The sequence below is a fragment of the Megalops cyprinoides genome, chromosome 21 (genome assembly GCF_013368585.1).
Source record: "Megalops cyprinoides isolate fMegCyp1 chromosome 21, fMegCyp1.pri, whole genome shotgun sequence".
Classification (NCBI taxonomy): domain Eukaryota; kingdom Metazoa; phylum Chordata; class Actinopteri; order Elopiformes; family Megalopidae; genus Megalops; species Megalops cyprinoides.
This window is the reverse complement of record NC_050603.1, coordinates 17,447,259-17,470,767: the sequence shown is the minus strand read 5'-3', so window position 1 is coordinate 17,470,767 and position 23,509 is coordinate 17,447,259. Positions and strand designations below refer to the sequence as shown.

General features: G+C 47.0%; 1 protein-coding gene across 1 annotated transcript in view; it reads right to left on the bottom strand.

Moving 5' to 3' along the window:
- The window catches only part of LOC118769301 (sodium bicarbonate cotransporter 3-like), a 33,357-nt gene that overhangs the window by 8,877 nt on the left and 971 nt on the right, over positions 1 to 23,509 (bottom strand). The window contains exons 2-14 of the mRNA XM_036516360.1: positions 15,601 to 15,682; positions 12,069 to 12,212; positions 10,151 to 10,289; positions 9,303 to 9,463; positions 8,633 to 8,821; positions 6,943 to 7,277; positions 4,720 to 4,735; positions 4,506 to 4,627; positions 3,058 to 3,215; positions 2,689 to 2,776; positions 2,216 to 2,362; positions 1,958 to 2,061; positions 584 to 758 (exon numbers count right to left, since the gene is read on the bottom strand). Coding sequence (XP_036372253.1) covers positions 584 to 758; positions 1,958 to 2,061; positions 2,216 to 2,362; positions 2,689 to 2,776; positions 3,058 to 3,215; positions 4,506 to 4,627; positions 4,720 to 4,735; positions 6,943 to 7,277; positions 8,633 to 8,821; positions 9,303 to 9,463; positions 10,151 to 10,289; positions 12,069 to 12,212; positions 15,601 to 15,682 — 1,860 coding nt within the window. The remainder of the gene's footprint in view (positions 1 to 583; positions 759 to 1,957; positions 2,062 to 2,215; positions 2,363 to 2,688; positions 2,777 to 3,057; positions 3,216 to 4,505; positions 4,628 to 4,719; positions 4,736 to 6,942; positions 7,278 to 8,632; positions 8,822 to 9,302; positions 9,464 to 10,150; positions 10,290 to 12,068; positions 12,213 to 15,600; positions 15,683 to 23,509) is intronic.

The window sequence follows — 23,509 nt, the reverse complement described above, 5'->3', positions numbered from 1 at the left end:
CTCCCGCTCTAACGAGTTTCCTCAGCTGCAGTTTAAACAAACCCCCCCTGCCCAGCCGTTTGTCACTCCGCGGTCGGAGCTGTGAGCGTTACTCACGCTTAAGACTCTCGAGTCACAGACCGCGTAAGCTTCTTACCACGGACAGTAACAAGTCTAGGACAGTCGTACATGCTGTGAAGAGTAACGAGTCAGACACGGTGTGACTTGCTGTGGAAAGTGAAGAATCAGGAATGGGGCCACAGTGAAGAATAATGAGTCATGGACAGGTCAGGAGTAATAAGTCAGGCCCAATTCTACTAACTAAGAAGAGGATAATTACTCTACAATGAAGAGTAAGGTTTGGGAACAGAGTTACTCAACAATGAAGAAATAATGGCTTGGGAACAGGGTTATTCTACAATGAAGAGCAGTTGCTTGGGGACAGAGTTACTCCACAATGAAGAAGTATTGGCTTGGGGACAGAGTCATTCTACAATGAAGAGCAGTCGCTTGGGGACAGAGTTACTCTACAATGAAAAGCAATGGCTTAGGGATAGATTTAATCTGCAACGGGGAGCAGTGACTTGGGGAAAGTGTCGCTCACTATGTTGCCCTTGGTGGCCTCCCCCAGCAGTCCGCCGAAGGTGATGACGGGGGACATGCAGGCGCAGTAGAGGAAGAGGATGGAGGCCAGGCACTGCAGGCTCAGGGCGTCTCGGATGTCGCTCCAGTAGAACGGCACTTTGCGCTTCACGTCCTGGACCAGACCCCCGAAGATCCTGAACAAAAGCAAGACCCCAGAACTGAAACACTTAACAGCAGCACAGCCCACCTTATTAACCACAACAGTCACTAACAGCAGGTTCTACAGTTATAATACATGTGTTGAGGTACTTACAGACTGTGACTGTCAGCCTAATCTAGCCCACACTGCAGTTCTTGTATATATTGATGTATGTATTTATACATTGAAAATAAAGTTGCTATTGACTCCATTTCAGGCAAAATGCCTGGCTCAAAAGTACACCATAAGGACCCCATCTGGAATTCGTACCAGCCTCCCCCCTCCCGCCCCGTTTAAAGAATCCAGCACTCTGTTTGCCAGTCCACCAGCACTAACCCACCACTTCACCCCCACCCCATCTCACGGCCTCCCTCAGCCGGTGGATCGTCGGCTCATATCTCCGCGGACAGGCTGAGGGAATGTGGAGACGGAGCATATCTCCCGGCTGACAGAGACCAGAGGAGCGCTTTCTACCTCTGCCAGCATTCTCTGCCTCGGCTGCCGCCCCGGGGCCTCGCAGCACACCTCTTTTTATAGCGACAGACTACAGCGTTTGTTGGGCTTTTCGTGAATAATGCAGGGCCACGGCTGTAAGTGGCTCCTACGAGGTCATAAATAAACCCTCAGCGCAGCTGAACATCCATTTGCCGGTCTTTTTATATGCATTCTGTTCATAACCTCTGAGTTTTTAACCGCCATCAACATATTGAATATTGTTTGAATAACGGTACAACTCTATGCAAATACACAGAAAAAACTATGGACACAGTATAAATGTTGTTTCCACATGTTCTACTCTACATAATGTGATTTTTTGATTGATTAATCAATGTAGTATATGTTACACACGTGATTGATATAGAGGCATATATTCTTAATTATTTTTCTTCAGCTGATGTTCTTCTGTTAAACAAGCAACCAGCCATTGTTGATCCTGTAACATTATGCCACTTAAAAGGTCCCAGCATTAAACAGCATCTTTGCCAAAATGAAACATTGTTTCTGAATAAGTCCTTACCAGCTCTCCAAAGCCTGTTTAATAAGAGGCTGTTTTCATGCTGCAGCACTTCTTTTTAACATTCATAAAAGGAGATGTTCTCTCTCCATCCACTTGTTAGTCGTGCTTCTGTAAGTGCTGGCAGTGGCTTAATGCACCCAACATGGTGCGAGCCAGTACTGGCAGTGTTGGCTCACCGTCCGGTCCTTTGCAGCTCTGGCCCGATCTGGTGCTCGTCCTCCTTCACCGTCTCCGGGGTTGTGGCCGAGCCGTTGGACAAAGAGGGCATCTTCCTCTTCATCTGGAGGCGAGACCGGTAAAATTTCTGCTATGCGTACTATGACCAGCAGGGGTCGCTTTGCTGCTGGGTCCACTAACCGCTAAGGCCCACTGCTCTTTGACACCCACTCAGCCACTAGGATTCACTAAAATGGAGGAGAAATTCAGGCCCTGACCTGAGATGGGACGCTCTTCGGGGGCTCGATTCTTATCGCGGGGTCCCACTCTCCGGGGGGCAACACGGTCACCTGATCCAGAAACTCATCTATACCCGCCAAGAGATCGGTTCGGTCTTTCGCCTTGTACGCAACATCATGGAAAATCTGTCAGGAAGTAGATGACAATAATGCACAAAGGAATTATGCTTTTTTTACAAAAGCTGCATCATACATAGTCTGAAATATATACAGCATATACATAAGGCTATATCTCAAAATTCATTTTAATACGTTGAGTTGACTTAGTTGACTGGTGATTTGTCCCCTCAGTGCAGACATTCCCACCCTTAGCCTCTCTGTAGGGACACATCCTCGCTGTGGTGACATTAACACCCGCCCTCTTCCTGTGTGTGTGGACATGAAGACTTTCCCCCAGCCCTCACTGTGGTGAACGTGCATCTCCATAGGTTTGACTGTGGGGCTGATCTCACCTCGTCTGTCATCAGAGTAGCCATAGACCTCCCAATCTCATGGTACTGAGCCCCTTTGCCGTGAGGGCCCAACATCAGAAACAAAAACCTGCCAAGAGGGTGGCATTAATAAAAGTGAGAATACCCACATAAATATGAGTTCTAAAATACTTTCACAAAGCAATGCTCAGTTTTCTAGGGATAAGGAGAAAAACTGACAACTTAAGAGTATCTACTGTCAGCAACTTACCTGCTGGTGGCCACAGAGAGTTGGATGGAATAGGGCGGGGACAGAGGTTGGGAGAAGGACTGTGAAAGGGAGTGTGTAAGAGAAGTAGGGGCCGGGTCTAACTGAGCGGCAGGGGGCCGAGGCAGTATTGGGGTTTGTACCTAGTGGGCACAGGCACCTCGGTCAGGCCCGAAAGAAGGACAGCGGGCGACAGCCGGACGAAGGCGATGATGGGCCGCTCCAGGAAGTCCACCTCCCCCACCAGCACGTTGGAGGCCTCCGCCCCCGGAGGGATCTTCCTCATGAAGTTCATGTCCACCTGGGGTAAGATGAGGAAGATTATACACACAGTGTGGGCGGCAGCGTAGAATAATGGTGAGGAGCAGGGCTCCTAACCAAAAGGTTGCTGGTTCGATTCCTGCCGTACCATTGGGCAAGGTACCTAATGTAGAAATGCCTCAGTAAATATCCAGCTGTATAAAAGGATAACACTTTAAAAAAAAGTAACTCATGTAAGTGACTCTGGATTAGAGTGTCTGCTAAATGACAATGATGTCATGTTTCTACAGCACAAGGTGCTGTAGAAACTGAGTTCTACGGAGAGACAGATTCTTAAGTGCAGAGAGCAGTAGAGAGATTATGAAGGGCTCACAGATCTGCCAACTGAGGGTCAAATTCATCTCGTTGAACCTGTCTTGACTTCTCCTGTTTCAAGGGCTGAAGGCCCGAGCATCTCAGGTAATCTCCCGTTCTCTCACTGTGGACATTGCTCTCTCGTTTCACTGGAACATGAAAATGGGCCCGGCTACAAAGCCCGGTTTTGGACAGGGGGGAAATCACAGCTGCCAAGTGCTGGATCAGCCTGGTTTACTTTATGGCTGAAGGGTTTTGAAATAATGTGGCCGGGAGGGGAGGCGGGGGGGGAGGGCATGCACCAGACAAAAGAGTCAGGAATGCTGAATAGAACACAGAACAATTTCATTAAAGAAGCGCACATGTCCTTGTCTGCAGACAATTTCATAAGCAGGTTATCCAGGGCTGAAGTGCTTTTAACTGTTAAGGAGACAGTGTCCTGCTTGGGATCGCACAGGGGAAACTACCCTGGAAATCACAGTAAGCTTGATATCAACAATGATAAAATTTTATTTTAAGGCATGTTAAGGACCAGCCAGTAGATCTAATCATGATGTGTCCTCTTCCTACAGACCTGAATGCATAGATTCTGTTAGATTTTGACTGGATTTTGGTTTCTCATAAAAGACAATAGGAACTGCAGAGAGGGCGAGATGAAGGGACTCTCTGTGGTACCTGAAGAAGCTCTCGTTGACCTCTTTGCTCAAAATGGTATGATTCTCTGAGGTTCCAAGATACAAGCACCCTCTAAAGTCAAGAAGCATAACCCCAGTCCTGGAGGGCCACAATTCAGAGGGTTCCTCTGCCTTCAACAGAGTGAGGCTTAAATGGATCAATCGAGACAATGTTAGCGTTAAGTGTTTGGCTGGAAGGGAAGGCCTTCATGAGCTGCAGCCCTCCAGGACCGGGGGTTGCTTCGCCCCAACTCTGCGGTTCCCTCGCACTGCAGGTGGGGACTTTCTTAAGGAGACGACACCTTGCTGAAGTCCACCGTGCTGTTTTCTCGGCTGACCCCTCCTCTGGTCATCCTGCTGTCGCTGGACTTGCCGGTGTCCAGGTTGCCAGGGGCAGACTGCGGGGACCCCAGTGACCCTGCGGAGGAGAGGGGGGGACAGAGAGGACAGGACGTCAGGGAGGACGAATGGAGAAACATCAAGGTCGGAGATTACTCTAGACGCCTTAGACTAAATTTGAGTCAGTATTTTTCTCCTCTGTTATTCAGTCTAATTCTATGTGAAGTTCCCTGAAAACACCGTGACTAGTGTATCCCCTATGTTATTGCAGAAACCTTCTTCACAGCTACAAAACGTATTCGTACACACATCAGCTTTGCAGGTTTGCAGTAACTCAACATACTAGTTCAAGATTTCCAACGCTGTGCCTGTGGAATCAACACTGTACAGGAAAACTACAACAGTTCAGACTTAATAATTCACAAGCAATAGTCTAAACAGAAGATAAGTGCAAACAGAAATGAACAGATCCTCTATGCAATTTGATTCCAGGTGAAAAAAAGGTTGTAGCTATGCATCAAGGTACTCTAACACAAACTAACAGGACCAACAAGAAATTGTGCAACCTAGCAAAACAAACATTCCAGCCTAAATTTATGTCTAAATTTATGTTTCATCAAAGAAAGGCTAAAGGTCATTGGGCTCTCATGGTCTAGTGCCAGGTTGTCTATTCAGAGACCTCCATAAATCATACTTCATAAATTTGTAAATACATTGCCATGGGAACCAACAGTTCCTCCCTGTTCTCCCAATGACAGCTGTAACTGACAACTTGTAAACACGTGGAAAACCTGCAGAAAAGCTAAGCTCAGGAAATTTCTAATGCGTGACAATCAAGACAGAGAAGAAGGGAAACACATCCAATCAGACCCCAGTCCCTTACCGCTTTGATTCAACCTCAACCCATAGTGGTGAAATTCTGTTTGTGCACCCGTTAAATACAGACACAGACAGACATTACATAGACTCACACAGACAGACAGACGTACAAAGCCAAATGCAATACTCTTGGGGCAAGTGTAATAAAAAATGATAGTGAATGGTATAATGTAGCAAATGGTCAACCTTATTTCATATTTTAATTCAACCAGCAACAGTTGAGCTGCTGACATTCCCCTCAGGTCAAAATAAACACTTCCTTTAGGTTTTAGTTTTCCCATTCAACCACCCCATGGTGACTCCAAGCCAAGCCACCTGTGAAAGCTCAGTGAAGTAAAGCTCTGGTCACTGTTTTGCGTGTCATGAGACACACGTTCACATGCTAATTTGTCACTGTGTCCAAGCAGACACCTGAAGTCCTGCAAATCAAAAATAATAATAATAAAAAATATGTAATGTTTTTGGAGCAAATATAGAGAGCTCCTCCTTCCTTCATTCTTCCCCTGTGCGTTATAACTGCGTGGGTCGGAGGGTCTCATTTTTCCCCTAAAAGATAGAATCTGCAATTCTCATGACCCTCTTCTATTAATACATGGCAATGATGGACAAAAAAGAAGCAAACGTCACTGATGATATCACTGGGCAAATGCAGGCTTATTTCCACCATGCTGTTTGCTTTGTATACTCTTGTTTGCATGAGGAAAACAGTCGCTGCCAGAAAATGCACACTACTTCTGGAAATGATTATCCTTAATTAACAGGGATTAACAGTTTTAACACAGTTTAAATAATAATAATATCAACAGTTTGCAAGGCATGAAATGAAAACCGCAACAAGAAAACTGCACACACTCAAACAAGCAAACCAAGTGAACTGTAATGAGAAACACAGGGAGCAGAAATATAACCACAGAAAGAGAAGGACTCGACAGGTTAATTGCCCCTTTCTGCATCGGCCGTACCACCAAAACCTTCTGTGTGAGCAGGAGGTGACGTCAGCACAGCATGCCCACCGGATATGCAGGAAGTGACATCACAGTGCATACTGTACGTCAGTACTGTGATGCCCTGCAAACAGAAGTGACGGGGGCAAAGGTGCAGAGTGTAGTATGGGGGGGGGGGGGGAAGACATGCAAATGGCGAGCAGGAGGAGGGGCGGGGGTGGAGCTGGAGAGAACGAATGGGGCGGGGGGGAGTGGAGGAGGTGGTGTTGGGGGTTGGACTGAAGAAAGTGGTATGAGTATATGGTATAACGACATGATGGCGGAGGTAATGAGTTATGGGGGTGGTGGTGAGAAGGAGGGGGTGAAGATGAAAGATGGCATGAAGGGGCCAGCAGGTCGGGAGAGCGAGGAATGGGGGGGAGGGTTAAATTCAGTGGGATGCGGGTGGATTTGGAAAAAAAAAACGGCCACATGCTGGTGCTGTCGGTGTCTCTTGTTAAGCCGTGACTCACACTGGCAAGCTACACAGATATTTGCCTTCTGGTGGCAGCGGCAGCGCCGGGCGGGCGGGGCCCGCCTCCTCCTCCTCGGGCGGGGTCGGGGGCGGCGGCTCGTCGTCCTCGGGCGGGAACACCACCACCTCGGGGATGCCCTCCCGCTGAGTGCAGGACACCAGCAGCTGGGGGGCGGGCCTCTGGGGCTGGGGCGGGGCCGGGGCGTGACGGGGGCAGGGCGGAGTGGTTTGGGGGGTGGCGAGGGGGGAAGGGGTGGGGGTGGGGGAGGCGGAGGGAGAGGCGCTAGGCAGGAGGTGGTTTAGGAGGACGGAGACCCGCGACTCGCGCCTCTGGGACAGGCTGGAGGTGGAGGCGCCCGGTCTGAGGAGTGAGAGGCGGGAAGAGGACAGGCCTTCCCCTGGCAGCCGGAAAGACCGGACCGACGAAAGAAGACACAGGAGAGAAAGAAGGGAAAACCGGGGGAGAAAGGAAAAACAGATGATGCCAATACAATCAGGATTTTATTTCTCCTTGGGACATTACAAGGAATGCTGGGAAAGGCAAAGGAAAGCGTGGTTTCAGTAGGAAACGGCAAAATGGAATGGGCATGGCATGAGACATTGAGAAAGTGATGATATTGTGGTCCAGCCAACAAAGGATGGAAGATTAAAGGATTAAAGGATTTCTTCCAGAATTCAACATATCAACAGTCACACACAGAAAAATGGAGTGAAGGGTGGATGAAAAGAGTGATGCCAGGGAGGCTCCCATGCCGGAAAAGAGAGGTTAATACAGCATCAGCGGAATGAACGCAAACCGAAGCTGAACAGCTCTCCTTACCTCAACAGCAAGAGAGCATTCAGCGCTGTTAGCAGTTGACACATTTGACATATTTATTGAGGTCAGTTGATGTCCGCACTCGTAAAATCTCTAATCACTGAACTTCGAACATAACGTCAATTCCTTCACAGCACAGGCAATTAGTAGACCTTGGTATGACAATTGTACTGCTTCAAGACCTGCGGAAAACCCTCTCAGTTCTTTGGCTCTGACAAATAAGTGCATCTGACTCTGCAACACTCTACTTTAAAGGACACTTTGTTATAAGCTGGAATAAAATAAATTGCAGCGGATAAGCATGGTGAAGTCTTTATTGCTATAATCTCTGGCAATTTTCGAGACGGCAGTCATTTGACAATTCCCTGCTGTACGTAATATTATTATGTGAGAGACCCATAGTGAACTGGCGGAGGAGGATCAGTCACTGCCGACAGCGTTCCCACAGCAGAGCACAATGAAGTAACGACAACCGAAGAACAGAACAGTGAACCCAATGTTCAGTACAGCAAATGTATTATTCAAAATGGGGGAAAAAAATTATATGCCGCTTTGCATGGCATTGTAAAATGTCAATGCCAGGAATAAAAGTAATCGGTCTATCCAGTATAACATGCCTCTTGGTGCAGAATTCTTGTGTATGGTATCATGAGGCTTTGTGTAATTCTAATCACCTAACGCTAATCACTTAATTCTATGCCAATCTGTGTAACTTCGCTTTATTTACATAAAACAAACAGGATTATCCTGGTCAGCACATGATCCATTTTAAGAGCTGGGTATGCTATGTAGCAATTCAGAAGAAGTTGCTGAAGGGTGCAGCTGCTGTGTCACGCTCAGGGTCAAGAACCTGCAACCCTCTGGTTGCGAGCTCAGCTCCCCGGCTGCTGGGTGTGAGGGAAGGAGCCCTGAGGTGTGCGAGCGGGGGGTTCCCACCGTTTCTCTCCAGCAGGTGCGGGTCCGAGTGCTTCTTGCCCATGTCGGCGAAGGATCGCACCAGCGGGATGCGGTTGCTCAGCTTCTTCTCGTTCTGGTGGTGGTGCCTCTTCAGCACCGCCTCCCGCACCTGGTCCCGCAGCGACTCGGCCAGCTGGTTCGAGGCCACCATGCTGTCGATGATCATGTCTGCGGGCGACACGCGTGCGGGCTCGGGTCAGCGCTCACGCGCGCGGAAATGCAGACGTGACCTTACCGACACGTATGCACATGCGTGCCATCATGCATGAGTTGTACAGCTGCTGTACGCACTCACGCACACAGTAAGACCTGTGCACAAGAGCATACACACACATACACAAGTACCTGTGACATCCCTGACTCTGCTGGTCCTTGTGTACAGTGTGACAACACGCACACACACACACGTGCGCTCGCACGTACACACACATACACATACACACACACGCACACACACATGTGCACACACATATGTGCACACACACACGCTCGCACATACACAGACACACGTGCACGTACGCACGCACACGCACGTGCACATACACGCACGCGCGCACACTCACACACACACAAAGACACATACATACACACAAACGCGCGCGTACGCGCACACACGCGCACACGCTCGCACACACACAAGCGCGCGCACCTGCTATGTCCTCGATGGTTTTGGCCCTCATGTCCAGCAGCACGGTGCCGTTGTGGATGCAGCTGCGCAGCTCGAACAGGCTGTGCAGGGACAGCGTGGCCACGTAGGGCTTGCTCCAGCGCTCACCCCCGTCCTCCACGTCCTCCTCGAACTTCAGCCATCTGCACACCCACAGACAACAGCCCACTGTGCTCTTAGAGCTGCCATTTACTGCAACAAATTGGCTAGATAGCTTCCTTCAGTTTCCCTGATTACTGTCCTCTAATAATACACTTACAGAGAAGTTCAGTGTACAGGGTACACTTACGTACTGCTCTCAGGGGTAAATCGAGTTTCTCTCACTCCAGATTCAACCTTTGAAAACTACAGTTCCACCATAAACTGAAAAAAGTTTCTATAAACTGATTTCAATTAAATAAATGTTCACTGAACAGATGGTTGCATATGACTGCTTTGTTTTTTATGTGCAGAGTCCAAGAAAGCATATTTTTACCCTTGCCACCATTTTCTCGTAGATTAAAGTGTTTTTTCAGTTTTGATGAGACCAAATACGTCTCTTAGAACCTCTATTAGAACATTTTTATTAGATCTCTCCTGTGATGCTGATGGTTTGACATTGACAATATTGATGACAGTGAATGACAGACTAACACCCATCCATTATAGTGATCTTTCTGGAAAATCTTTCTGCCTAGTGTGGAAAAGTCTGAGTTTTGTGAAAAGGGTTCTTGTTTCCGTCCCATTTTTAACCCATCCCTCCCATGTGTCACTGCAAAGTGGCAGCACAGACTGAGACCCCACCCTTGTCTCTCAGTGATTGGACAGCTGGACCGAGGCGGGGCTCTGACCTGGCGGTCTCCTTCCACTCGTAGGCCCGCCCTTCCCGGAAGGACAGCTCGTCCAGCTCGGTGAACAGCTCGTGGGGGACGTGCTCCTCGTCGTCATCCTCTGTGCCCAGGATGAACTGCACCCGCTGGGAGGGGTTATCTGTGGAGGGGGGGGGGCGTGAGGAAAGAGGGGGAAAAGGAGAAGTGGGGGGGGGGGTGCAAGCTGTCAGCCGAGTTGCGCATTGCTCGCTGCTCTGAGTCACACAGCTGCGTCGACGCCCACACGCTCTCTGCACCAACATCGGCGGCGTCGCGGCTCACAATGCCAGCTCGCTAACGGGCACCCGGGGCTGTGCTCTGAAAGCATTATCACTGCTTTTACCTCAGCATTATCTTTTAAAACACACTCAAGCTTTCAAGCCATCGAAATCTCCGTAAAAGGTAAGCAGGCAATTGAAAACGCACCCTGGGAAAAAATTTGTATCAGGCAAACCTGAAGTCAGTGGCCCTTGCAATGCAGGTTTATAAAGGCAAAGGATATCCAAACAATTTACCCTGGCTTTTGTCTCATCACAGGACCAAGTGCCTTTTAAGCTGAACCTAAAGGTGTGCTGTTAACGGGTTTGCTGTTAACAGGGTATTACTGGCTACTGTGCCTGTCCCAATATAGGCTTGACGAAAAAAGAACTGAAAACAGAGACTGTGTGCTTTTCCGAGCCAAACTCAAGGGACGTGACACACGTGTTCGCACACAAGGAAAGCGGCCAAACAATGCCGGTGTGCACATGTCACATGGCAGGGGGTGGGGGGGGGGGGGGGGGCGAGAGCTGGAGGAGTGAGTCAGAGCGCAAGTCAAGATGACAGGACGGCGTGAGCGCGATAAACGCCAAAACTCAACACCGCGCAGAGTCTCGCCGACATGCCGGCGAGGAACAAGGGAAAGAGGAAAGAAGCGGGCGCTGGACTGCGTTTTGAGTTTCGCCTCAAGACACAACGGATGAACAAAAAAGAGGGCCGGCCCGGGGTTGTGTGCGTCCTGGTTGGCTGCAGCACTGGAGCGGTACGTGTGAGGGGTGCGGAGAGTGTGCCTCTCAATGACTCATACTCCGCCGCGGGAGAACAAAATGCCCGTCTCTCCCCCATCAGTCCCGCAAACAACCGTCTCCGAGGAGCACATTTCCATTAAACGGAAGGCCCCTTGTGCGCAGCACTAGGCTTAGGCGGAAACCACTCAATGTAAATGCGCAAGAGCTGTTTTAACTGGATAAAGCTGTCCTACTCCTGCCTCTTCCCTGGGGCCAGGACTTCATCCTTGATCACTTCCAAGACGAGGATGTGTCTTATTACTGGGTGGGGCTGCTGATTAAGTTCGCTCAGCTTCTGTAATGCCAGCCCAAGCTGCGACACTGCTACGGTAAAGTCACCCGCAGCCCTCGTTCACAGCATTAGGCTTCAGTAGCGAACACACAATATAAATCAACAAAATGAATAAAATCATTGTCCATATACAAATTAGGCCAAATCATTTTTTTTCCTCGGGAAATTTTAGTATTGGTATGCATACAATACTTCAGGAAATCTTACATGACAAAATGAGAAAACAAATAAGGAAAAAAAAAATAATGACAGGATCTCCTGGCTTGCTGCGTGTGCGTAGCAGAGAGGCTGCCAGCCAATTCCTCAGCAATGCTGTGCCTGCAATGCAGTGAGTTGTGTCCTGCAGTGGCGTAACAATGGCCACCTCCATCTCATTCTTTTCAGACTTCAAATTCCAAATGATACATAACATAAAAACTTTTAAAAAATGCAAGCTACTATGCTGCTGCTGAATCACATTGCAGTGTCTTTGCTCTGACATCACTGTATGAGTTTCAAACTGACGTACACGCATAAAGCAGGAATGTGCTGGAATGTGCTAGAATGGCCGCGCGGTGATTACCGTAAGTATGGGACTCTTTTTCCTCCTCGCGGTCCAAGTCCTTGTCTTTTCTCTTGCGGTGATGCTTGTGGCCGCGGTGGTGGTGCCTGTGCTTGCTCTCCCTGCCCAGGGGAACATGGACGCCCACATACACTGCTCTGTGACCTGGGACAGAGAGAGGTGTAGGAGGTGGGGGAGCGTCTCTGCATTTCCACATGAACTTTATTCAAGCATTTCAAACCAAACCACTCAATCACATAAAGAGGAAAGCCATACAGAATCACATTTGGTAGCACAAGATCCACTGAAAAAACACTACAAAGAGAGAAAAAGGAGATGAATTAGCTCTGGGAGCCTTAAATCAGAAAGTAGTGTTTCACCTTGGCTCATACACAGCACTCTTGCAACACTATATATTTGTGAAAATAACAACACTGTCACATTGTAGCATCCAGTTCAGTTTTTGCCAACCACTCCGGTGAATAAGATAACCGCATCTCTAAGCTTTAACACTTCTGCTGTCCTGTTTTGCTGCTATTTCTGCTTCTTCATGTTTAGTTAATAAAAAAAGACCCCTGAGGAACTTGCACAAAACAATGAAAGATCACAAAAACAACTAAAAATTGGTTCAATTTCCTTGCAAACTACACTCAGGTTGTTCACTGCGGATCAACAAACGTTTTGCTCAGCGGTGGCTTGCAGAGACTCCTCAATGCCAGAGTGAACTCAGTCTCCCCCATCATGTCTTATTTAACAGAGCTCTGGTGTTTACTTTTAACACTCGCTCGGTAAACCCTTTCCCCCCTGCACTGAGCCCTGTGTATTTCCCCGTGTACTTAATTTATTAGACTGTGTATTTCTCTGAGTTCATGAAAAGGCCCTGGAGGGTGGGAGAGGGAGAGAGAGACAGAGATTGAGACAGAGACAGAGCTAGCACCTGTCTCCATGAGCTTACAGCACAATGATGGCAATTCTGACGACCCCTTCGTTTCTACAGTATTCTGATTTTACTTCTTTATCATTTTATAGCACTTTATATGACTGGACTTCTTCCAAATCCCTGCACTAATTGCAGCCTACTGGATACTCCCAATAGACAATGTAAAAAAAACATCATCTTATAAGGAAATTCAAAAGAAGCCTAAATATCCATCTGTGGTTTATTTATAACACAAATAAAACAAACGTTCAATCACTCTGCGGACATGTATGCAGAAATAAGCAAAGAATGACTAAAGAATGTAATCCTTCACTCGGATAACCAGGTAAGGCTGTGGAGCCAGATAAGACTGTGGCTTGCATCCAGTTCTATTCACGTCACTGAATAGGCTATGATTTTGGCATAATCTACAGCACCAAGACACACTGCAAATGTCATCAGAATTAAACTCCTCCTCCAGCAGAATGCTCTGGGCTTGCTGGAGCAGTACTATATGACATGCACGTTGGCAGTACACTTAAAACATACAGAAAATGCAGACTACCTTTTATAGACAAAGGCCAAGCATGTAGCTTTGCCCTTCAATTGCACACGGTACCCAGCATTGCACACGGGACCCAAGCCTGTCAATCAATTCACAGAGGGGCTTGCATTTTGCAGAGGGTGAACTAAAACAGAGATCCAATGCAACTGGATTACTTGCCATCAAAAAACAACGCAACAAAACACAATAATCTGAAAAAGAATTATATTAACTGTTCAGTATGTAGCACTGCCTAAGGGACACTGTTATTTCACAGAGGCTGGGAAAAAGGAAATAGCTGGGATAGTTTGGAGTAATTCATTGCTGTTATTAGCAACTATTGACAGTCACACAGTTACAGTTCCATATTTCTATTTATGCACAATACGTGTCACAAATGCTTTGGTGTTTAGATGTTCTTTTTCCCATGCCAAAAGCTATTTTTATAAGGTATTTGAGCTGAAATTGGTTTTTGAGGGAGTCTGAAAAGGAGGGGAGTCTCAGAGGAAAGAGAGGAAATGAGAGACAGCGAGAGGATGAGGGAGGGAGGGGATCAATGGGAGGAGGACGTCTGAGTCGCGGGGCGGCTGGTGGGCGGCGGGCGATGACTGGAGTCCCGCCCACTCCCAGCTGCAGCGGCAGGCCCGAACTCCTCCCACCTGCTCGCTCCTGTTTTCCCGCCGCTGTGCAATGTGGGTCACTCCTCTAACAGGCGTGCTCCTGAGAGTTATACGCATCACCGCTAGTCTCTGAACACAATTTCGGACTGAATTCGATCTCAGGAAGCCGTGTGGTTTTCCTCCAAGTCCAGGTTACTGAGGGCCAGAAGGACTCTCGTGGAAGATAGGTGCAGTGCCCGGACTGGTAGGAGTGGTTGTGTGTTCTTACAAGGTCATTTGGTCATTTGTAGTGAAGAGGAGAAAGGGGATGAGGTCTATAATGGTGTTTGAGCTCATGACTGGAATTGCTGGGTAACAAACCTGGTACAGTATCTCATAGGTCCTGTAATGAGCTCATGACACAGACTTTGGATTCTGAACCCTGACAACAAAACTGTCAGAGAGTTAGATCAGAGTGAACTAGCGCGGGAAAATGAAACTGTATCAAAGTCATTAATGGCTTTTACTTTTTCCATATCCATCAAAATTAGCTGAAAAGCTGCAAGACCTTTTCTTCTCAGACTGAGCTGACAACACATGACATCACACTCATATAGTAACATTATTTCCTAGCTTTACCAAAGGCTGTTGGATATACTGTACATTCAACCTGACACTTTGCAAAGTAGGTAATATTTGTTATATTATAAAAATATGCGTAAGAAAAAAAGAGAGAATGGGGTATAAACATACAGTAATTGACTGTCTGAGTGTATCAGGTGACATTAGCTAGCAAGCCAGCTTCTTAGCCATAATGCTAGCTGACATTTCCTGGTTAGCTATGGGTGCTGGGTACTCCTCTGCTGTCTTGCTGTTAAGAGAAGGCTTTAGCACACCATTAGATATGTGACTATTCTCTTCCAGAATAGCATTTTCCAGCATTTTCTTCAGTATCTACAGCAACCTCTAAAATATAGTGGGCCTGTGAACAGAGTAGCTAGCTAGCCATATTCACATTACAGCACATCCATTTGCTTTGCTTTTAAGGCCATGTAACTGTAAAGATTGAATCAAAAGCAACTGTACCACAAATACTGATAAATAAATAATGCCTCTTTAATGCTGAGTGACTGTTTATGTGGGAAGGAAAGATTACATACAGCATCAATTTATAAGAAAATGACACAATCTCCGCATTTTGCATATCAATTCCTCCCGGAGATTATGGGCATTTTAGATTTTGGGTGAGGTTCTGTTTTGTTTCCCGATAATGAATGGCACTGTACACAAAATGCCTAACCAGAACCAGATGTCTGATTTCTGGGAACAGCCTGAGGCCTTCTGGGTCAGCAAATATTTCGTCTGTACTAATCGAAAAACCTGAAACTTTTCCATCCTGGCTGGAAGTCAAGACGTATTTCGGGAGGAAAAAAACGCCGATGCCACCTGACTTCCCCTCTCACGAGGGCATGAGAGAGAAGGTCCACTTACTTTCTAGCTCTTCTTTCTCAAAGTTTGTGTGGATCGTGGAGCTGGTCTTCCCAAGGTCCACAACGGCTTCATCGTCGTGACCCTGGAGAGGGTGGAAAAATAATGAAGCTGTCAATCAACGGACGGGCAGCCAATAGCTGGGCCGGTTTCCCATGCCACACAGGGAAACTGCCAGACGGCACCTGTCAAAGCCTCTCTATATAACAGGTATGGTACTGCAAAGAAACATGTGTTTTATCAAACCATGGGTTTTGAATCTCCGTCATCAACACCTGTGCTCTGAAAAAGGTGTTTCTACATGAGGCGCACACTCTCGTGTGACAAGTGTTTTATAACAGCATTGACTGGCCACCTTTGAGATTATATAGCTGTTGGGTGAACATGGTGAGAATAAACTGTGTGATAGCCATGCGTTTAAATAATTCATCCTTGGCATGCCTGCTCTCCCCAGCTTGTTAGTGAAGGCATTAATGGACCTGAACATAAAAAAAGAAGACAAAGAAGAGGTATTATATGCTGCTCGGTAATACAAGCAAGGAACAGCTTACATTTGGCCCCTGGACAAACGGCTCTGAGAATGGCTGTTATTTTTATTGATGTCTGTGTTGGATCATGAATTCCACTTTATTAGACTGACAGAACAATACAGCCCATTTAACATGAGCCTACAGCATAAAAAATTGTGAAAAGCTAATTTGGAAGGATATTTTACCTAAGTATGAGAGTATTATGAACTGCACCTCATATATTTATGGGAATATTCATTTTGCATTTACTTAAATTGGAAAGCCACGCAATCTCAACAGCCAAATACATATTGGATATTTAACCTAAATCCTTAGTTTATAAACTAGTGAATTCTGCATGGCAGAGAAAATACAGAAACTGTTGAGGGGCTCAGTAAATTCACCTCACGTCACCTCCAACACTATCTTGTTTTTTCACATAATGCTACAGAATTTAGGGATGTGCTTTTTTTTCCAGTGGAATGTTTATACACAGCTATCTAGATATTCTCAATACCCTGTGAGTATGTGTCACCTCAGGGCCTTTTAACTTGTTTAGGATATGCTCAAAGGGCAAAAACCTACCAGCTCCACACAGCACATTTAAAACAACTTTAGGGCTTCAGTATAGATATTTCTGGATGTGTGCTGCAGAGATATGCACTGTTGAACAACAGGCCTGACAGATATGACAAACACAGTTCACTATTAGCTGCTAGGCCTGCTGGATTCCGATCATTCCATTGCCAGGCTTACCGAATCCAAATATCAGCCTAAAGACTTGGAATAAACTGCCAGTATTTCATACCACAGACGCTGCAATAACAGTCTTGTAGCCTCTGCAGTGAAAATACTATTCGGCGCAGAGGTTTGAACTGGGACGGAGTTCGAACGTGATGAGCGTGGTGAGGACACGATGTCTGAGCGCTTGAATGGGGTGCAACGTGAGATGAGATTAACGGTGTCCTGTGTCTGCCCCGAGCGAACCTGAGCTCCCCGCCATGCCAGCACGTCCGCCACACCTCGTTATGTCATCCCAAGCTAATTTCTCCATCACTGCGGGTCACACTTTGCTGGGCACCTCTCTGACACACACACTTTTAAACGCACGTGCACACACATTTGCAAGTTCGTACTCTGTGCATGTCTCTTGAATGTTCAACAATTTTCGATTGTCCACTTTGTCTTCCTTGATCTGCAGTTTTTCCACTTTTGGGTTTTCTGCTGTGTAGTAAAAGGACAGTTAGGAGACTAACACTCCCATCAAGAGACTACTGCATGTACATAAAAAAGGATAGAATCTATAAACTGTCATACCATCACACACAACTGCAGACTAATTTCTGGACCACAAACACACACATTTGCAGACTATACGGCCATAGGCCATATAGTTCAGCTATGGTGATGTCCAGTATGAATAGACAATGGCTTAGCAATGCCTGGTGGATTAGCATGCTTATTTCTGAATGCCTTGCTCAACCAAGATGACATCAGGCTATTTATAAGTTTTAATAAGAAGCGTTAAGAAACATGGAAGAACGATTAGGCAAGTCACTCACATATAGTAGTTGCTTCCATCAGTTGAAGATTAATACTGAAATTCACTAATCCAAACACAATTCAATCATGTCCATCAGGCTAAGATTTAACGGCATACCATTCCTCTTCTGGGCAGGAAGGGATGTCAGGCAGGAATCAGAGCCTTAGGCATTGCTATTTTAAATACATGCTGGATGGACAACCCTTAACATTTCACTAAACAGGCATGCTTTTTTTGCTTGAGAAGGCCAAAAACATTTTTGGACTGATATCCCAGATAAAATATTGGTGTTAATTTTGTATTGAAGGGGAGAATAATCTAACATATAACATTTAGGTTCACATTTATACAGTTTTTGGATTGCCCATCTATGACAGTTCTGCTGAGGATATATACCTAAAATAAGGAAGATAATGCTGTGTATGCACACACACACACACACACACACACACACACACACACACAAACACACACACACACACACACACACAGTCCTCTCTTGAAGTGACATTCCAAGAGAGAAGCCTCTGTGTTTCCGGAGCTGGTACTGGGCTTGCTGGGGCGAGAGAGCATGACACTCGATTACTCTGGGCGAATACCAAAACAGCTGGAGGATGTGAGTAGAGATGTCCCTTTCAGACTGCGTTACCCACGATGCAGAACATCTACCCTGCTTCACTTCAAGGATTTGGTCAAATTGTCATGACCCATGTCCCCCTGCGTTGCCCTATGCCACTCACTCACAGGGACCTTCTCAGAACACAGAAAACCACGACAGAGCTGGCTTTACTGTAAATGGAAAGAAAGATGCACATTCTTTTTGGGTAGCACGTGAGAATATGCTGGCGCTGGATTCAATAACATTCGCTTTAAATACAAACCTGCCAGAGCACAGGTGCAAACCCCCCTAGTCGGCACTCTCTGAAATGACCCCCAGGGCTCTAATGTAATGTAGCTGTTGCAGTGCTGGAACACCATTCCCAGCGGTCAAAGGACACAGTGCCGCACATCCACTACCACGGCTTTATCAGCTTTGATGAAGCATTGTGCTGGATTATGGTGAGGCTAAACTTAGAACCCCCTGCTAAGATTACCCCCCTCAGTAAATTTAATAATACCCTTGAGTGACAGTGAGGTTGACAGACCAGGCTCCCTTTTAATGGGCCTGAACTGAGACTTGAGACCTTCCAGGAGCCTAAAACACCCTACAGGGACGCAGCCCTCAGTAACCACGCAGATTAGGCTTCACAGGAACCAGAGCTGCGGACGACAGGCGGCTCCTCAGACCTCATGGAGAGTGACAGACGACTTTAAAAGAAACGCATATGAGAGACAGAAACAAGACCCACAGCACTGTGGGAGAGAGAGACACAGCAGTCTGTGGGAGAGAGAGGAAGGGAAGGACGGAGACTGCAAGAGGTCTAGAGCACTGTGGGTGACAGCAGGTAGGTTCTAGAACACTATGGGCAACAAAAGACAGGTTCTAGAGCGCTGTGGGTGACAGCAGACAGGTTATGGTGAAAGACGGAAGCTTCAGTGCTACAGGAGTTTCTCCTCTGTTAAAAGGTTCCACCCCTGCAAAAATGCATTTGCACATGAAAGCCCTCTGCGCGTTGAGTAGAAGCATTCAGCACAGCCCTGCATTGTGCTTTCCCATTCTGACATCAAGCCATCAATCGAGAGGTGAGTTTGCCGCTGCGCTGAGAAATTGCCCTGTGGTGTGAGGCATCTGAAAAAGAAGCTCTGCGAGTGTTTTTCATGTAGCCATGCTGGAACAGAAAGTTCCCGTTCGAACTGAATGTGTCTGGAAGCAGCGGCGATGCAGGCCGTCCGTCACACAGAGAGAAAAGCTTAGCGGGCGCTAAGGCCGGGCGCTGGGGAATGGTACCGAGCACAGAGCTCAGGACCTGTACGAAACATTCAGACTCTCAGGCCGCCCCTCTCAAACGCTGACGCTGAAAGGAACCCTAACTGACGTCTGGGACGAGACTGGGGCCAGAGAGAGCCCTGGGCTGAATCAGCGGTCACTTCGTATGCCTCCACCACCATCAATCCCCAACTGGGGCTATTCAGAGAGAATTCCCATCCCACTTGAAGATGCTGTCAGAGCGTGTTGCCCATAAGGAGCAACTGGAGTCCTTTGCCTAGCTGAGAGCTGCCAAGACTTTTGCAGACTGAAAACCTGTGTTTTAGTAACCTAGGTGGTCACAAACATGAACACTGTTGAGGACAAGGGGAAAGCAGCACAGCACATTCTCTGGACAATCTGTACAGCAGAATGCGCTGTATCCGTTAAGCAAGCTACCACAGCTGCCATTACAGTTACAGGTACTGCAGCAAGACACTAGACCTCATCTTTACTGCAGAACTATCTGGGGGGCTGGGGTGGGGGGTGTGGTGTGTGTGTGTGTGTGTGTGTGTGAGAGGGAGAGAGAGAGAGAGAGAGAGAGAAGTCCAGCAGTTTCAGGCGTGGGCAGAGTTTCCATTTGAATACAGAAGGCACAATGCGAGTCCATTCACTAACACTGCATTTGTGGTGAAGGACGTAAGAGCACTGTCAAACTAATCTGTGGTATTCATGAGCCAGAGAACCTGGCCATGGCATCGCCCTCTCTGCAGCTACAGCTACCTCTCTATAACACACAAATTTCTCTCCCGTACAACAGCTCAGTACTTAAGATACCCACAATTAAATGAATTCATGTCCTATACTTCCCTACTCAGATTTAACGGAAGTCAGATTTGTGAGTAAAGAACCCTCAGAAGGACTGCAGTCATATTGATTAACGCCCAAGTATGGTGCAACATTTGAATTTTAATTTGTGTACGAGGCAACGTTGCTCTACTTATGCACATCGTGTCTGAGATTGCCACAGGCTACGCATCCGCTCTTTGAAATGCAGCTTACACCGGCGATTTGTTAAACCATAACCCGCCGCTCCTTTGAAATTACCGGATGTCTGTAGGATGTCACTGTTTCTGCATAGGCCGGATTTGCATGAAAATGAGCTATTTTCTGAAACTGACCCCAGGAAAAAGGCTCGCCAAAAAGAGTCACTATAATTAAAGTGACGGGAAGCAGAGAGATGGATCCCTCTCTACCGGAGATGTGGTGTGTGTCATACCCGCTGGAGAGCGGGCTGAAGGAGGTAGGAATGAAACTCGTGAGAGCGGAGGCTGGGAGGAGATCCATTCACTTCCACTCTCCTCACTGGAGAACATCCAGCGTTTATCAGCACTGAGGCTTTTAGAGGACGTTTGCTCTGCTGGAGATAACAGGCCCAGAATAAGCCTCCCCCCATTCCAGAGCGTTCTGTTTAATGTGCCATGGGGCTTTTTTTTTTTTTTACAGATGTGCTCAATAATTATGTGTGTGTGTGTGTGTGTGTGTGTGTGTGTGTGCAAATAGTATAATGTGTGTGGTTTGTGAGGTGCATGCCTGTTTTCCATAGAGTATGGGGTATGTGTTTGTGTACGCAAATTTTATAATGTGTGTGGTTTGTGACGTGCATGCCTGTTTGCCATAGAGTATGGGGTATATGTGTGTGTGTGTGCGTGTGTGTGTGTGTGTGTGTGTGTGTGTGTGTGTGCGTGTGTGTGTGCATATATCCAAAACACGTGATGCAGGGAGCACCAGATGCAGCCACCCCTTCACCGCAGATCCAAAACAGGTGCTTAGAGTCAGAGCTCCATCAGGGGGATGGGGGAGGCTTTCCACAGTAGGGTCGATACCAGCCTCGCAGTGGGCAACCGCAGGGTGGTTTGTGTATCATCACTTATTGACCTGGGACAGCGTTCCAAGCTGCACCTCCACCCTGTCTGCAACGTGTCCCATGCAGCAACGCTGCGAAGCGGGCGCATCCCAGACAGACGAAATGGATCCAGAGGGTCATTCCTATCACCCACTATTAGAGACATGGAGCTCTGCATTCAAATTGGTGCTTCTGCACACATCTAGCCTTCTGAGACATCGTCAACCAATTACACAGGCAGCCAATCCCTATTACACAACAATCAAGTGGCCAAGTCGCTTTGTGCCACACATCACATACCTGCTAACAGAAGCAAACAAAAGTTATTTCATTCATCATTTTTAAGACAGTGGCAAGTAAAACAACAGGACCTGTGCAGTAATCAAAAGACAACTCAGTGTAGGCCCACATCAGAAGACTGTGTTTAATAACAGGGCCGTTATGGCTACGTGGATGTCTCCCCTGACAGAAAGATTAACACGGCACCGATGCGTATCATAGCCTGCTTTAATTCTTTCGAACTGATGTCATTTCGTTCGAACCGGGAGATTAATTTGATTTAACAAGGCGCCCCACAGTCCAAAAGCAGCAGCGGTTAACATCACAGTGTCTGTCGAAGACACTGAGACTCTCATTTCCTTGTGCAGTCGTCCCACAAAGGACAGCAGTGAATAATTAATGCACCTTTAATCCAGGAGTGACAGAGCTATGATGTCGTCTTAAAGAGCAATAACACTCTTAAATCAGCCGCGGACACTGAAGTGGGGCTCGTGGGGGGGGGGCTCCTGATGCGGTGTGTGTGAGCTCCTGTGTGTGTGCGTGTCCTTGGTCTCGCGCGTGTGACCTGCTGTTAATTATTCAGCCGGCCACTTTCGGGATGGCTGCTGCGGTGAAGGCCGTTGACAGTGGGAGGTCTCTGAGCCCAATTTGGCAGTACCCACCATCCCCGCTGTAGCCCCAACCAGCAACAGCTCGACAGCGTTCTGTAACCTGACGAACCACAAACTGAGTCACGGGGGGGGGTGGGGGGGGCGCAATGACATTTCGGACATAGGGGGAGACAAGGGGGGGGGGGGGGGACTTGGAAAAGGGAGCCTTCATTCTGTTCCCTCTCATCTACCTCAGCCCCACTCCAAGTGTGGAGTCCTAATCTGTTCTGCTCTAGATAACATTAAATCCTATTCTGCTCAGTATGTATGAAGTCTATTCATGACTAGCCTCTCATTTCAGATAGTATTTACTAGGTTAAAGTAGCTTCAGGCTCTACTGACCTTTTCAAACTGCTGAATTCAATGTAGAAATCAACAAGTATCCCTTCTTTGGCCCCACCAACAGATCATATGATAAAGCACAATAAGAGAGTTCCCACACAAGGCGCAAACTGTAAATAACTATACTAGAGTAATATAATATAATATAATATAATACAATATAATATAATATAATACAATATAATACAATATAATATAATATAACATAATATAATAAAAATAGTTGCATTACATTGCATTATATTATATAATACAGCTACTTTTGTTAGTTTGCAACGATGACGATGTATTGAGGGATTACGAGTAGACATCTCAAATCTTTACACAGTTAAAGAACTACAAACACTTCCCAATACACTAATCCTATACCAGAGAGCTGACTTGAATGAAACAACACCTCCCCACACACAGGCTAACACACACCACCCTCTCCTCCTTGCGGTGTTGCATTCAGAGGAAAGAAAGGATGACTGCTCTGTTGGATTCAGCATCAAATTATTGTGAATGAAGTTTTCTCCACCAATGAACGTAATTTCTCAATTATGAGGTCACATACAAACAGAAAACTGCCAAAGGAACATTCCGTATCAGTGCTTCACAAACAGGGCTAGCATTAGTGCTTGGAAAATCGCCCTGAGCTGATGAGTTTAATGGTGACAGTGATGATGAGCAACCTGTGGCAGTGGACAGGGCCCTCACGCAAGAGCTGAGTCTCTCCAGGCCTGTCCTTGGGAGGTCTTATGCAACAGCGGGCAGGTATTGATGGCTTTGCTGATAAACACGCCGCTAATATGAGCCTTGGCTCCCCCCCGCCTTGTGATTCGCCGCACGGGTCGG